The 14,433-nt window shown below is 43.7% G+C and overlaps 1 protein-coding gene across 3 annotated transcripts; it reads left to right on the top strand.

Moving 5' to 3' along the window:
* The first annotated feature begins 1,316 nt into the window (after positions 1-1,316).
* On the top strand, positions 1,317-13,750 carry LOC147634860 (E3 ubiquitin-protein ligase RGLG3-like). 3 transcript variants are annotated; one of them, XM_086804056.1, is made up of 12 exons: positions 1,331-1,468; positions 1,684-1,905; positions 2,070-2,154; positions 2,287-2,430; positions 2,515-2,628; positions 2,735-2,832; positions 3,226-3,305; positions 3,930-4,035; positions 4,127-4,254; positions 4,364-4,547; positions 13,068-13,124; positions 13,452-13,750. In XM_086804056.1, the coding sequence occupies exons 2-12, from the start codon at positions 1,765-1,767 to the stop codon at positions 13,530-13,532; spliced, it is 1,218 nt and encodes a 405-aa protein (XP_086660182.1). In that variant the 5' UTR covers positions 1,331-1,468; positions 1,684-1,764; the 3' UTR covers positions 13,533-13,750. The 3 variants fall into 3 exon arrangements, with proteins under 3 accessions (XP_086660181.1, XP_086660182.1, XP_086660180.1); XM_086804055.1 differs by having other exon boundaries at positions 1,317-1,905; XM_086804054.1 differs by having other exon boundaries at positions 1,399-1,905; positions 2,287-2,628.
* The last annotated feature ends 683 nt before the right edge of the window (positions 13,751-14,433 follow it).

Here is a 14,433-nt window from a genome sequence, read left to right on the forward strand (position 1 = left end):
TGTGTGTAGTGAATGTGTGCAAATAAGAGATTCTAATTGCAAGTGGAAAAGTGGTCTTACTGACTTAACACACCCATCTTTTCTTTTTGATTAAAAGGGGAGTTTCACCCACCCATCTTTCTTTTTCCTCGCCCCCACCAAAGTATTTCATCGACCCATCTTTCTGTTTCTCTGCCCATCAACATATCTGAGTGTGAACTTAAAGCTTCCTTTTGAAGTTTGCATTCTAGCTGTGGAAGGCTCACTCTAGCTATACCACAAATGTAATAATGAGCATAACTACCAGAGATGCCCCACAAGTGCCCCGACCTCCCATAGACCATTTCTACGTTCCATCATACGAGACGGCCCCGGGCGGGCGGCCTCACAATTTTACAAGACTAGTCAGTGTTGGTCGGAAAGGTGTGAAAGTCAATTTGGAAAATGGGCTTGACTAGACCCCGCGAAGCAGGGAGGAAATTGCACTGGCAGCACAGGCGGCGAAGTCATGCATAAATGATGATGATGATGATGATGTGACTCCATGGTAGAGTGGCGCACACGCCCCCGCTTCGTGAAGGCGACGTCCGAAACTAATCAGCAACAAGCGCTTCTTGAATTCGAGGTGGGTTTTTTCTTCTTTCTCCTTTTCTGATTGAGATTGACGTCCCCTCCGCCTCCGCCTCCGCCTCCCCCTCCTCCCTTCTTGAATAAATACACCCATCCTTGATTTTTTTTTTTCTTTTGGGCGCTTCTTTGGAGGAGAATTATATGCATAGGTTTTTGGGCGATTGAGATTTTTGCAAACAAATTATTGGGCGCTTGAGATTTTTGCAAACAAATTATTGGGCGATTGAGGTTTTTGTATCGTTACTGTTGGGCGATTGAGATTTTTGTATGTGTACTATTGCTTGAGTTTTTTGTTTTGTTTTGTTTTTTTTTTTTTCAGAAAAATTGATTTGAGCTGTTGGAACCAGATACTCTTTTTCTACATACATAAAGTGTGCCGTTTTTTTTCTTGGTTTTTTTTTGGTGTGTGGGGTGAGGGCTCTAGAGAGATCCACTTTTAAATCATTAAAGAATATGAGACTAGGTCCAACTTCTTCTTTTGATTGTTGATATCTTCAACATGGGATCTACTTTTCATCTAAGCAAAGTTTCAAGTAAAATTTTCAACGCCTGACCTAACCATTCAAGAAAGATCCATGATCTACATCCACTACACAACCTCTACATGGTTAACAATCTATTACATGAGGTTAACAATCTATTGCATGATGAGACAGGGAATCTGACTGGTTTTGATTTGTGGAAGAGGCAACCTCTGGCCAGGCTTTGCTTGTTGGACTTGCAACTTTTAGTGGGTTCAGACCTTCCAGATTTTCCTTTTTCCTAGGGTTTGGTCTCCCCTTTCCGTCTGTTGTCCTGTTGAATCACAAGTTTTGGTGGCATTGTTGTGTGCTACACACAATCCTAGGGATTCTCCCAAGTAAGACCAAGGAGTCAGGACTATGCATCTTTGCTAGGAAGTTGGAAACATAGAGATCGATTGACTTTAGCTCAACAACATATTTGAAAAATATCATTATTAGTTGTTTTGACATTGTTTATCAATAGCCAAATGAATGGGAATAGAGCAGGGCATTAATTCCCCTACAAACATGCATGGCAGTGAACCCTTGATATTACAATTGTGCATTACAGGGTGCAGATACTATACACCTTCTCTTATAACAGGAGGTTCTTTGGGAGTATATACAAATCACTCACTGGAGACAAAATATTATGGGGGGCAGACTCTCACGACTGTTTGATCCACCTTACGCTAGTGATATAAGGCGTCCTGAGTCCAGGAGACCGTCTGGGAGACCGGTGTTGACAAGAGAATTCTCTTGTATTAGTGACAATTACAACACACTAGATCAGGTGCCAGTGTGCTAACCCTTTCTTCATTAAGGGATTGGATCACCTTTATATGCTCGTCTTTTAATGGCTGTGGTCCATCTATTTATCCCATCTCTAGCGTGCTGGGTTTGGACCTATGAATCCATATTTGATGCATGGTCCATTAATCTATGTTTTGTGAGCAGGTGACAACTGCCTTGAGAAAAGCTGGCCTTGAATCATCAAATTTGATTGTAGGAATTGATTTCACCAAAAGTAATGAGTGGACAGGTTTGTTCCTGTTTATTGCCAGTGGGTCACGATTTTTTTTCCACACAATGCCATGGACGGGCATTTGCTGCCCCTGTATCATACCTGCGGCTGGTTCAAAAGTTATTCAGGATCTCAATGATGGTTGTGCAGGAAAGAAGTCTTTCAATGGAAAAAGCCTACACGCGGTAAGCACAAACACTCCAAATCCTTACGAGCAGGCCATCTCAATTGTCGGCAGGACCCTTTCACCTTTTGATGAGGACAACCTGATACCGTGCTTTGGATTTGGGGATGGTAAGGACTCCTTTGGATTGATAAGCAGACAAATTTTTGCGTTCTGCAAACAGTTAACCCTTGCCTTTGTTCTGATTTTTACAGTAACCACACATGATCGAAACGTGTTTAGCTTTTTCCCGGATCACCAACCTTGTAATGGCTTTGAAGAGGCTCTCTCAAGGTACAAGGCAATTGTGCCTCATCTAAGATTGGCTGGTGAGTATCATTAGTCATGCTTAATTAGTGAGTTTGTGAGTAAGTTTGGGATTTTAGAAGAAGTATGTTTGTTTTATATCTGAATGTTACTTCCCAACAATTGTAGGGCCGACATCCTTTGCTCCGATTATAGAAGCAGCGATTGACATTGTTGTGCAGAGTGATTGCCAATATCATGTGTTACTTATAATAGCAGACGGGCAGGTATGCCTCTGGTATATGAACTATCATCACAGAAGCAAAAAGGAGAGAAGAAGAAGAAAAATTTACTTTAAACATTTAGTCAAAATTTTTATTTTTATTTTTGGGTATTTAACATTTAATACTATTACTCATTAGCATAATGTGTATGTAAATGATTTCTTTCTTTATTAATACAATTAATCAAATTTAATATAAGAAAATTGTGTTAACTGTAGTCTATATTACCTATTAATTAGAGCAATAAAGAAACATATTTTAAATGATTTGGCATAAATAATTTTATCATAAAAATTATTTAGTTATTAGTATTCATTTATGTTTCTTAATTTTAAAGTAACATCTTTTGAATTTGAAGGCAGGCCTATTAAAACCCTTCTCTTGTTTCTTCGACAGGTGACAAGAAGTATTGACACAGAATCGGGCCGGTTGAGCCCACAAGAGCAAAGTACAATCGACGCAATAGTTACTGCAAGGTACATGTTCCGCATCAGGGTCTGTCATGGTTACTGGTCAAAAATCATCTTTCTTCTTGCTTCCTTGCACCCCTTCAAAAGCATGTCATAATAAAATGCAACAAAACACCACTTACACACAAATCTTGGCCACAAATGTTCTTTTCCATGAAGCTTGTTGAAGATGATTCCATCTTTGATGAAGACGTCTCCTTGCAAACATGTCCCTGCAATGGAACCATTGTTCAGCCATCGGGTGCTCTGCACTTGCGGGTCTGGAATCTTGAAACCAATGTTGAATATACAATCGAGACGCAAGCAATTTTTGAACTAAAAACAAATTCAGTTTTTAATATACAGTTGACACATCAGTAACAGTGGAATGTTAAAAATTATACACCTGATACATCAGCAACACTAGAATGTTAAAAATGCTAAACTCCACTCTCAGTGACCGTGATGGTGGGAATGGCTATGTGAAGCCTCCTCGGGTGGGAGGTTCCAACTCAATGTACCTCGCAGCTTCCGGCAGGTCTTGGAACTTTGCTTCCCCGAAAAGGCTCCTCATGGCCATTTCATACTTCATCTAGCATGGTGGTCGGATGCTTTTGGTGCCTGACATATAGCTGTAAATGCAAAATGCAGTGAGTATCCACTTTCAATTGTACTAGTGGGAGTTGGTGATGGCCCGTGGGACATGATGAAGCAGTTTGATGACAACATTCCAGAACGCGAGTTTGACAACTTCCAGGTCAGCATTTTCGACCTTTAGAGGTCAGCACGCGAGAATATTTCAATAATGATGGTGATGAGCGCTCATCTGGCATTATGGTATATTGCAGTTTGTTAATTTTACAGAAATTATGTCAAAAAACATATCTCCCGATCAAAAGGAGGCCGCCTTTGCTCTGGCGGCTTTGATGGAGATACCAAGCCAGTTCAAAGCTGCTCTCACATTAAATCTCTTGAAGTAAGCTGAGGCGTGTAACTGTAATTAGTCAAGTATACTTAATAATGATTTTTTTAAATTAAGAGCTTTCCTTGCAACTTTGATGACCCTTGTTTGGTTTATTTGTTAGTCGTCGAACGGAGAGAGTGGCCATGGTGCATCCTTTACCAACTCCCACTGAAGTGGTGCGTCGTAATAGTGCAAATGCGAGGTATCCACACTCGAGCAGCTTCAATCAGCCCAGTTATTATGACCAGAGATCAACATCCGGAGGTTATGAACCTGCAGCCTCTCAAAATAATGGAGATATGCAGGTGGGTGGGCGAGAGAGAGAGAGAGAGAGAGAGAGAGAGAGAGAGAGAGAGAGAGAGAGTAGTAGTAGACTTGTGTCTAATAGAGAATCGAAAATGGCAGAATAGAGAGATACAGATGCACAACACACAACTACCTAAAGTATTTTATATTTATGTACAAGAAAATGAAATATGACAATACACTTGGAGTACAAAATAATAATAAAAATGTAGATCTCTGATCTCAGCCCAATCATTACCGTGGATCACCCTCGATCACCCCCAAGGGAAACTGAATATCCAAGTCATGCTTATATAATGTCCAGAAGACCCAGTTGGCCAGCCCTGTAGGTTGTCGACCTATTGAAAATGCCCAGATTGCTCGTCAAGGCCAACTGCCACGTGGCTAGCCCAACTACCATGTGTCACTCCGTGGTGCTTTTTGGCTGCTTGTCTGGCACCTATATGCTGCTGCCTGGATCACTTGAACTACAACTCTCCTCGGCTGTCCATACAAAGCGTCCTCCCAATAAAGGAAAAACCCAATCCTGTCTCATCCAAGATGCTAGCTGACTTGAGTATTGTGCAACTGCTTTGCCTCTACTTCTGACGCTAACATTCCGTCCTTACCTTGTCCGCACAAAAGCGTGCAAAGAAAATTGCGAACTACTCCTGTGACCATGCAGTTGTGAATCGAGCATTGCACCATCTTGAACCAACACTTGGTGTCGGAGTGCGGACTCTTGTAGAGCATACTCTTGTACAAGATCTAGCAGAACGGTCCCTGCTGAGAACAGTCTATGTATCTCTGTATGTGGACCACCATCTTCCCAAAGCTCCACATAGGCCTGCTGAGGAATAACTCAAATGGAAACACACGGCTCCTCAGAACTGTTGCATTTCCCCCAGTACCTTTGGGCTCCGGTACGCTCAGACCATCATCTCCATGGGGAACATACTCCAGAAAGTACACCATGTAAGGATCTAGTTGATCAGGTGTCAATGCAATTGGGAGCTGAGGAGACTAGGCCAGAAACTGAAGCAACCACCACTGAAGTCAAAGATTCTCCATCCCATGCAATCGGCAATTGTGAAGATTCCTTGAGATATTGGGCTGGAAACCTCCTCTTGGTGTGCAATGAACTTGAGAAATGAAAAGAGCCGAGGCACTTGCACACACGCTTCCTCCACCACCGTCCTCTGGTTCTGAAGAAGCCTCCTCCTCAGATTGCTCTTGGACAATCCTTTGCGATGTGTTCGTTGGAGTCTCACTTGAAACATTGACCGATCGAGTCACATGGCTCAGAACTCCTCCCGAGAGAGTTGTGTCCATGAGACTTCCCCACTAGAATTGTTATCCTCCATGGACTTAAGAGCTCCGAATTTAGGAATCTCCTTGTCCTTCCATTACTGGATTTTCTGCTGGGTGACTTGGAACTCTGCAAGATGAACTGCCTGCGAGAGATCATGATGCTGACGTGAACGACATGCACGTGGAAGGGTGATTTCAAACCATCCACAAAACATTCAACTTGCTTTGAACCCCGGGGATGGTCTCCCGAGGAGCATGAGCAACAACTTCCCAGAAATGGATCAAGTAGTCAGTTACTTGTCACAAATCTCTTAATTGATAACATATGTTTGTACATATTTATCTTGGATTGAGTTTTTAGGGACAGTGTCCTTGAGACTTTGTCTTGGGCATATGCCCATATGGAGTCTAAGGACATGACATGATGAGACTTACTGAGAATGGTGACTCTTTTGAGAGCGTCATGAATTTATGGGCAGTGCCCATATGGATACTGGCCTATACATGTGCCATACTGTGAAGGCTGGACATGATTTATGGTGTATAAGATGAAAGATGGGTTTATTCTGTTTCTAATTCTCTGCTTGCTGTCCAGATCACCTGCCCGACTCTAGTCCCAACGGGCTCCCTGTGCGCCCCGCCCAAGCCCCTGCATGGAGTGCCTAGGTGCCCTGTATGCTAGATTTTGGCCGCCCATGGGCATTGGCAGGTGTTCTTGTCTTATGGGCTTGAGTACCCCTTTGGCTATGCTTTGCTGGTCGGTCCTGGCTGGGCTAGGCTGGCCACTTTGGGTAGGCCCCCCATGGCTGCCCTTGCCTTGGTTATTCAAGCCACTCATGGCTGGTCTATGCTTAGGCCTTCTGGCCGCCCTTCAAGGGGGTTGGCCCCAGGTCCTAACCCTAGCCCCTCTCATGGCAACTTTATCATGACACCCCGCCTGCTTTATCATGATTGCTCTTGGCCACCTTTTGCTTGTCACCTATAGGCCACCCGATTTGCCCCCTCTTTCGCCTCTTAATGGGCGCCACGGATGTCCCTTTGTTGCACACAAGACCTCCCATCACCTGGCTGTTCTCTGCTCAGACAAGCCATGGGTACCTTGTCTCATGACTACAACAAGCCGATGGATACCTTGTCTCGTGATTACAACAGAGACGTAAACAGTTTGCACCGTAGTAGGTGCTTTTCTCCCTTTTTGTGACCTTTATACATCCATGCTAAGGTCCTGCAAGATTTGGCCCTCGTAGGAGGGTAAAGGGCAGGCCATTCTGGCTCATTGTGCGTCTCTTGTCAATTCAACAAATTACATTTTGTATTGTGCTGGTTGTCCATTAAATCTTAGTGTATTTAAATGTATTGATTAGCATTGTGTTCAACCAAACTTTCCACACCAACCGGTGGAATTACATGATCTTGTACATCCTCCATGTCTCGGGTTCTAGCACTTGTCAGATCCATGCTCTCTTAACATAAGGTCTCTCTTGACCACGCCCAAGGATTATTTGACCTAGAACCCAAACCCTAACGAGGTTTCATAGACCCGACATTGTACGCATTGCATGACCACGATAGATTGTGGCTAATAACTCACATTATATAGACCCGACGTCGTACGCATCGCATAATTGCAATAGATTGTAGCTAGTGACTCACCACCCAACGGTAGAGTCCTTTGGACTCACCTTGCAACTCCATGGCCATGAGGTCTTGCATGCCCATGGTAGCCCTCCTATCTACCATGTGGATATCTCAATTCAAGGAAGTACATGTACCTTTATGGACAAAGGTTCTCTTCCGACATCATTGCTTTGTTACCATATTATAGTAGTGATGTGTGTGAACACACTTAGGACCGCCGGGGCACTTTTTCCCTCACTAGGAGGTTTTTTCCCCCGTGCATTGTATATACGCCCATTATCTTTTAGGGTGGGTTATCTTTCATTTTTGGCACTCATAATACACTACAGTGTTGTGCTCAAGCTTCCTCATCTTCTTGAAGTTGTGTGTGCATTCCTGCAACCCTAATTCCAACAATTGGTATCAGAGCAGGCTTCCTCCTCCCGGGCAGCATCACCGGCACCTGTCGCTTCATCTCCTCCGATTGCAACGAGGTTTCACGAGCGTCTGCAGGTTAGTATATGCCGTGGGAGAGCCTGTAGGGCTTGTTCGTTTCAGAATTTTGATCTGAAGTCATTTCGCCCTCCGTTTTTGCATTCCAAGTACTGCGCAGGCAAAATCGTCCTACTGTGCAGATTTTCTGTCAAGATTAAAATCTGCAGGACAGGTGCCCATTCGTCTGTTTTGGGCTGTGCTACATAGCACAGGTCGATTTTATACAGGTTTACCTCTTACAGACAGCATTTACATCTAGTAGTACAGTCATTGGCCATGGCTGACAACAATGATGTATTCCGCATGTTGGCTGCTGAGGATAAGTTGGATGGCACCAACTATCCATTGTGGGCATATATGATGCGACATGTATTGGTAGCAAAGGGGTTATGGAACATTGTGCAGGGTATTGATGCACGTCCTATTGTGGCTGGGAATGCTGCAAACACATCAGAAACAGGTACTGTTGATGATGGTGCAGGCACAAGTGCTGTAGCAGCTGTTCGAGAACCACCACTTTCAGCAGAGCAGATTCGTTGGGATGGTAGAGATGCGCAGGCTCATGCCTTGATTGCGCTGTCTGTCAAACGTACCATTATCCCACATATTCGCTCCTGCAGGACTTCTAAGGATGCTTGGGATGTACTTGCCACATTGTATCAGGCAAGAAATGAGGCTCGTGTTGCTTATCTCCGAAAACAGTTGGAGAGTGAGCATATGAACGAAGGTGATTCTATGGATAGCTTTTTGACAAAGATCAAGGATTTCAAAGAGCAGCTCATTTCTGCAGATGAAATCCTGTCAGACAGTTCACTTGTGCAGACTGTTTTGAATGGTCTACCAGATTCTTATCAGGGTTTTGCTTCCACTCTTCGCTTGATGATGAAAGGCAATCCCAATGCCTTATCATTTGAGGAGTTAGTTTCTGTTTTGCTGCAAGAAGACCAGTCAAGGCAAAACAGGAATATTATGCGTGTCGCAGATCAAGCTTTCGTTGCTAGTCAGAGAAGCGGGAAAGGTAAAGCTAGCTTTTCTTCTAGTAAGCAGAAATCTGCAAATGCTGCGCAACCAAAGAAGGAAGACAAAGATGAGAAGAAGGGTGACAAACAGAAGACATTTTGCAAGTACTGTAAGGGAAATGATCATGTCATCAAAGCGTGTCCTAAGCTGGCTGCGAAAGAGGCTAAGAAGAAAGAGGCTGGTATGGCTGTTGCAGATGCCTCTCCTTCTAACAATGAATCTGCTAATGTTGTGCTAGATACAGAATGGGCATTCAATGCGCAGTGTAGTTATGACCCATCTTTGCATGACACATGTATGTCTGCAGTAGATTCAGATGTATGGTACTTTGACAGTGGTGCCACTAAGCATATCACCTCGCAGCGCAGTTTATTCACTTTCCTTGAGTCTGCTCCCACAGGGAATACTCCTCTTATCCCGTTGAAGGAGTTGGACAGATTGTGCTGAATGTTGCAAATGGCAACACCTTTACACTTTTTGATGCATTGTATGTGCCAGGGATCAAAAAGAATCTGCTGTCAGTCTCCGCATTTGCCAAAACAGGTTTGGTTGTAAAATTTGTGGATGACAGATGTACTGTTCATGATCTCTCTTGTGGTGACATCATTGTAGCATCTGGTTCACTATGTCGAGGGCTGTATAAGCTCAATATGGATGGCAAATGTGTAGAGGATTCAGCATGTGCTATTATGGATACGCAGGCTATTTCAGATGCAAAACTGTGGCATGCACGTTTTGGTCATCTGAATTTTGCAAGTTTGCTGCGCCTGCAGAAATCTGAAATGGTGTCTTCTTTGCCTAAGCTTGAGGCACCTGTCAAGCATGTTTGTGAGGGCTGCATATTGGGTAAAATGCAGCGTGCTTCCTTTCCCAAAGATGGATCAGTGAGAGCTGAACGCAGATTGCAGCTTGTTCACAGTGATGTTTGTGGTCCCATGCAAACTCCATCATTTGGAAACTACCTTTACTTCGTGACTTTCATTGATGATTTTACCAGGCATGCATGGGTATATCCTTTGAAGGCAAAATCCGAAGTGTTTTTGTGCTTCAAACAGTTTTTGGTTATGGCTGAAAATGTGTCAGAAAGTAAGATGGGCACCCTCCATTCAGATCGAGGGGGGGAGTATATGTCTTCAGAATTTAATGCATTTCTGGCTGAGCGTGGGATAAAACACCAATGTACAGTGCCGTATACACCACAGCAAAATGGTGTGGCTGAGAGAAAAAACAGGTCTCTCATGGAAATGGCAAGATGTATGGTTAAGAGTCAAAGTCTACCACATGGTTTTTGGCTTGAGGCTGTCATGTGTGCCACTTATGTACTAAACAGGTGTCCCACCAAAGCATTACAGGTTGTCACTCCATATGAGGCTTGGCATAGCCGCAAGCCATCTGTTGGCCATTTACGTGTTTTTGGTTGCCTGGCATATGCATTAGTGCCTGTGCAACATCGCAGAAAATTGGATGACAAAGCTGTCAAATGTATTTTTGTTGGATATAGTGCTGAGAGCAAAGGCTATCGTTTGTATCATCCACAGACAAAGCGCATTTTGGTTAGCCGTGATGTTGTATTTGTGGAAGATGCAGTTCAGCCCTTGGTTTCATGTACTAAGGAGACAGATATCAGCTCACGTGATGTCTATGATACATTGTTGCCTCTTTTCAGTGGTGCACAGTCAAGTGCAATACCTCATGAGGCAGTTTTTCAGCCTATGCAGGTTTTAAATGATGGCACAGATCAGCCTATATCTGATGCAGATGTGCATGATGCACTTGAGGATGAGAGACAAGAGATTGAGGGCTCTAGGAATATGCCTAGATGGCTGGTGCAGACTTTGCGTGACAGCAAGTTGGATGCCCCTTTGTCTAGTCGCACTCGTTCTGGCTCTCATGGTGCCTCTTATGCGTCAGATTGTTATGCATTGGCTGTTTCTAGTATGTGCGATGAAAGTGAGCCTGTTTCATTTGATGAGGCACAAAGTTCAGAAAATTGGATGGCTGCTATGCAAGCAGAATACGATGCTATTATGAAGAATGGTACATGGTCTTTATGTGACTTGCCCCCTGGCAAGAAGGCCATTGGCACTAAGTGGGTATACAAATTGAAGCGTAAGCCTGATGGCACAGTGGATCGCCATAAGGCTAGGCTTGTTGCAAAAGGTTATGCTCAAGAGAAGGGCATTGATTTTGATGAGACTTTTGCTCCCACATGTCGTATGACCACTGTTCGTAGCATCTGTGCATTAGCAGCTCATAATGGTTGGAATGTACATCAGCTGGACATAAAGACTGCGTTCTTAAATGGAGATTTGCATGAGGAGGTGTATGTATCGCAGCCTCGTGGTTTTGTTCAAAGAGGGCAGGAAAACAAAGTGTGCAGGTTAAAAAAGGCTTTATATGGTTTAAAGCAAGCTCCACGAGCTTGGTATGAAAAAATACATGCATATTTGACTGCACATGGGTTTCAGAATAGTCCAACAGAAAGCACTTTGTATGTTAAACGTGTGGATGGTGTACATCTAATCATTGCTCTCTATGTCGATGACATGCTGCTCACAGGACCAAATGAGAGTCATATTGCTGATTTTAAGGCTGATTTGAATGCCTCTTTTGAGATGTCAGATTTGGGGCATTTGCATCATTATTTGGGGATACAATTTAAGCAGTGTGATGGAGGTATTGCTTTGTGTCAGACAAAGTATATTGAAACATTGTTGCGGAGATTTGGCCTTGAAGACTGCAAGCCTATTGCTACTCCAATGGAGACAGGTTTGAAGTTGAGTCTTCATGATGCTGGAGATCACTTTGATATCACACTCTATCAGACAGGTGTTGGTTGCCTCATTTATGTATGCATTACGAGGCCAGACATTCAGTTTGCAGTCTCACAGGTGAGCAGATTTATGCATAGCCCAGGCATTAAGCATTGGCAGGCAGTGAAGCGTATCTTTCGCTATTTGAGTGGTACTCGGCATCTTGGGTTGTTTTATCCCAAGGGGGGATCATTGCCGCCAGATTTACATGTTTTTTCAGATTCTGACTGGGCTGGTTGTTATGACACACGCGTGTCCACGAGTGGTTTTTGCTTCATGCTTGGAAGCTCATGCATATCATGGTTGAGCAAGAAGCAGCCTACTGTGGCCACTTCTAGTTGTGAAGCTGAGTACAGGGCAGCTTTCACAGCTACGGTTGAGTGTGTGTGGCTCAGACGCCTTATGGCTGATTTGGGTGTTGGGCAGCCATCTGCCACCACCATCTTCACTGACAGTCAGAGCGCATTGGCAGTTGCGCGGAACCCAGTGTTCCATGCTCGTACGAAGCACATTGAGGTGCACTACCATTATGTCAGGGAGAGACTCTCTGCAGGAGAGATCAGTTTGGCTTATGTGCCAACACAGGATAACCTTGCAGACCTTTTCACAAAGGCTCTGCCTCGTGAAAAGTTCGAAGCTTTTCGCAAAGCTTTGGGCTTACTCCCTTTTGTGGATTCGTCCACATAGCTAGACACTTCCCTATACATGAGTGCTAGCTCTTGTTCACCGCATCACTCCAGGGGGGATTTGTTACCATATTATAGTAGTGATGTGTGTGAACACACTTAGGACCGCCGGGGCACTTTTTCCCTCACTAGGAGGTTTTTTCCCCCGTGCATTGTATATACGCCCATTATCTTTTAGGGTGGGTTATCTTTCATTTTTGGCACTCATAATACACTACAGTGTTGTGCTCAAGCTTCCTCATCTTCTTGAAGTTGTGTGTGCATTCCTGCAACCCTAATTCCAACATGTTTGTCATAACACACACATATCTAGATATTATTTATACCCCCTTCAAGAGGTGGTTCACACAAAAACACATAAGCTTGTACATATGATAGTAATTAGAATAATCAAGACTTTGGAACGAGGGATATAGATTCCTGCTACATGAATGATCTGTTTCCTGATTGGGAGAAGCTGCGCACCCCTAGAGAAGCTGGGAGGAATGTGTCCCGATGGTTGAGTAAGCAGAGAGAGAGAGACAGAGAGAGAGAGAGAGAGAGAGAGAGAGAGAGTCTGTGTTATAGTCTGCATCTACTTACATAACATGTCCCACAGATGTGCCCTGTTTGCTGGGTGAATCCAAAGAATATGGCTTTCAATTGCGGTCATCAGGTTTGATACTGAGACTCTTAGCACACTTTTGACCGAGGCATGCATCCAACATGCATGCTTGCTTGCTTACACAGTGCACAGAGAGAGAGAGAGAGAGAGAGAGTCAATCTGAGACACACACACACACACACACACATGCATGCAGTACACAGAATCATATCGGCATGTGCTCACATACCTGCATACACCTCCAACACACACACACACACACACACACACACAACTTAACTGATTGAGGCACACGCACAACACACACCATCGTAGGGGCATGCATTACATGTGCACACTGAGAGATGATACTAAAACTTTTCAAAATGATGTGTGCAGACTTGTGAAATTTGTGGGGATGATTTATCGACTTGTCCGATCTGTCGGGTGGAGATAAAATCAAGGTTAAGGCTATATTAATAATGGATGGGCTCCATCGATAAAATCAAGGTTAAGGCTGTATTAATAATGGATAGTCTCCATCGATGCTTCATTCATATTTGTACACTATGTACAGAGGTGTTTAGTTTGAGGGTAATCAACCCAATCTTTCACGTACTTGATTTTGACTGTTATAAAACAACTTTGCACTGGCAAGCATGTAAACAGGAGATCATTTAGTATGTTGTTTGGTTGAATCATGTTGATTGATTGTATGATGCCCATTAAGTCTTTTAGCGCACACATTCATTCAGACAAACTTTGAACATTTTGGTGTAAAAAAGAATGCAAACGCTAGTTGGGGAAAAAGAAAACCATCTGGCAAACCAAATTGTGAAGTCTAAGAACCAAATGGTAGAGCCTTCTTATGCACATTATAACAGTGCTGGCCAAACTGTAGTCCCTTTGTAGTTGCGAACATCATATTTAACAAAACCTAAGCGTTTATGCATTTACTCTCTTCATTTGAAGAGGATTTCACCCATCTCCCATGTCAAAAAACCCCCATTTTGCTCTCTGTATGTGAGAATCCAAGAGCTGCATCTTTGCTACACAAACTCCTAAGAAAGTCACTGGTGCCATGTGTGGAAGAAAGCCTCTCACCGCTTGCACATGTGATTCGAACCTCCTTGGAGCTTCCCCATTGACTGCGGAGGGTGTGAATGATATCAATCTATATAGTGTCGATGGACTTGGATGGGGGGTAAAGATGCCTTGGATGGCCTTGTTGCATTGGGCCTGCCATATATGCTATGTAGCAATGTTGCTGCCACTTGTGACCAAGCCTTAGATGATATGTCGGGAGTGGGAATTGTGTCAGTCTTACAGTGCGAAAGTTGGAGAGCTTCCTTGCCTATTGCCTGCTCATGGTGGAGGGCGG

The sequence above is a fragment of the Cibotium barometz genome, chromosome 10, assembly GCF_041138505.1.
Source record: "Cibotium barometz isolate CiBa-2024 chromosome 10, ASM4113850v1, whole genome shotgun sequence".
Taxonomy (NCBI): Eukaryota; Viridiplantae; Streptophyta; class Polypodiopsida; order Cyatheales; family Cibotiaceae; genus Cibotium; species Cibotium barometz.

Bases quoted from the DNA above. Each gene is read 5' to 3' on its own strand.
- LOC147634860 (XM_086804054.1), top strand. From the start codon at position 1,765: ATGGGGGGCAGACTCTCACGACTGTTTGATCCACCTTACGCTAGTGAT. The intron at 4,255-4,363 runs GTAAGCTGAGGC...TTTATTTGTTAG, and splicing joins CTCACATTAAATCTCTTGAA to TCGTCGAACGGAGAGAGTGG. The intron at 4,548-13,067 runs GTGGGTGGGCGA...CATGTCCCACAG, and splicing joins AAAATAATGGAGATATGCAG to ATGTGCCCTGTTTGCTGGGT.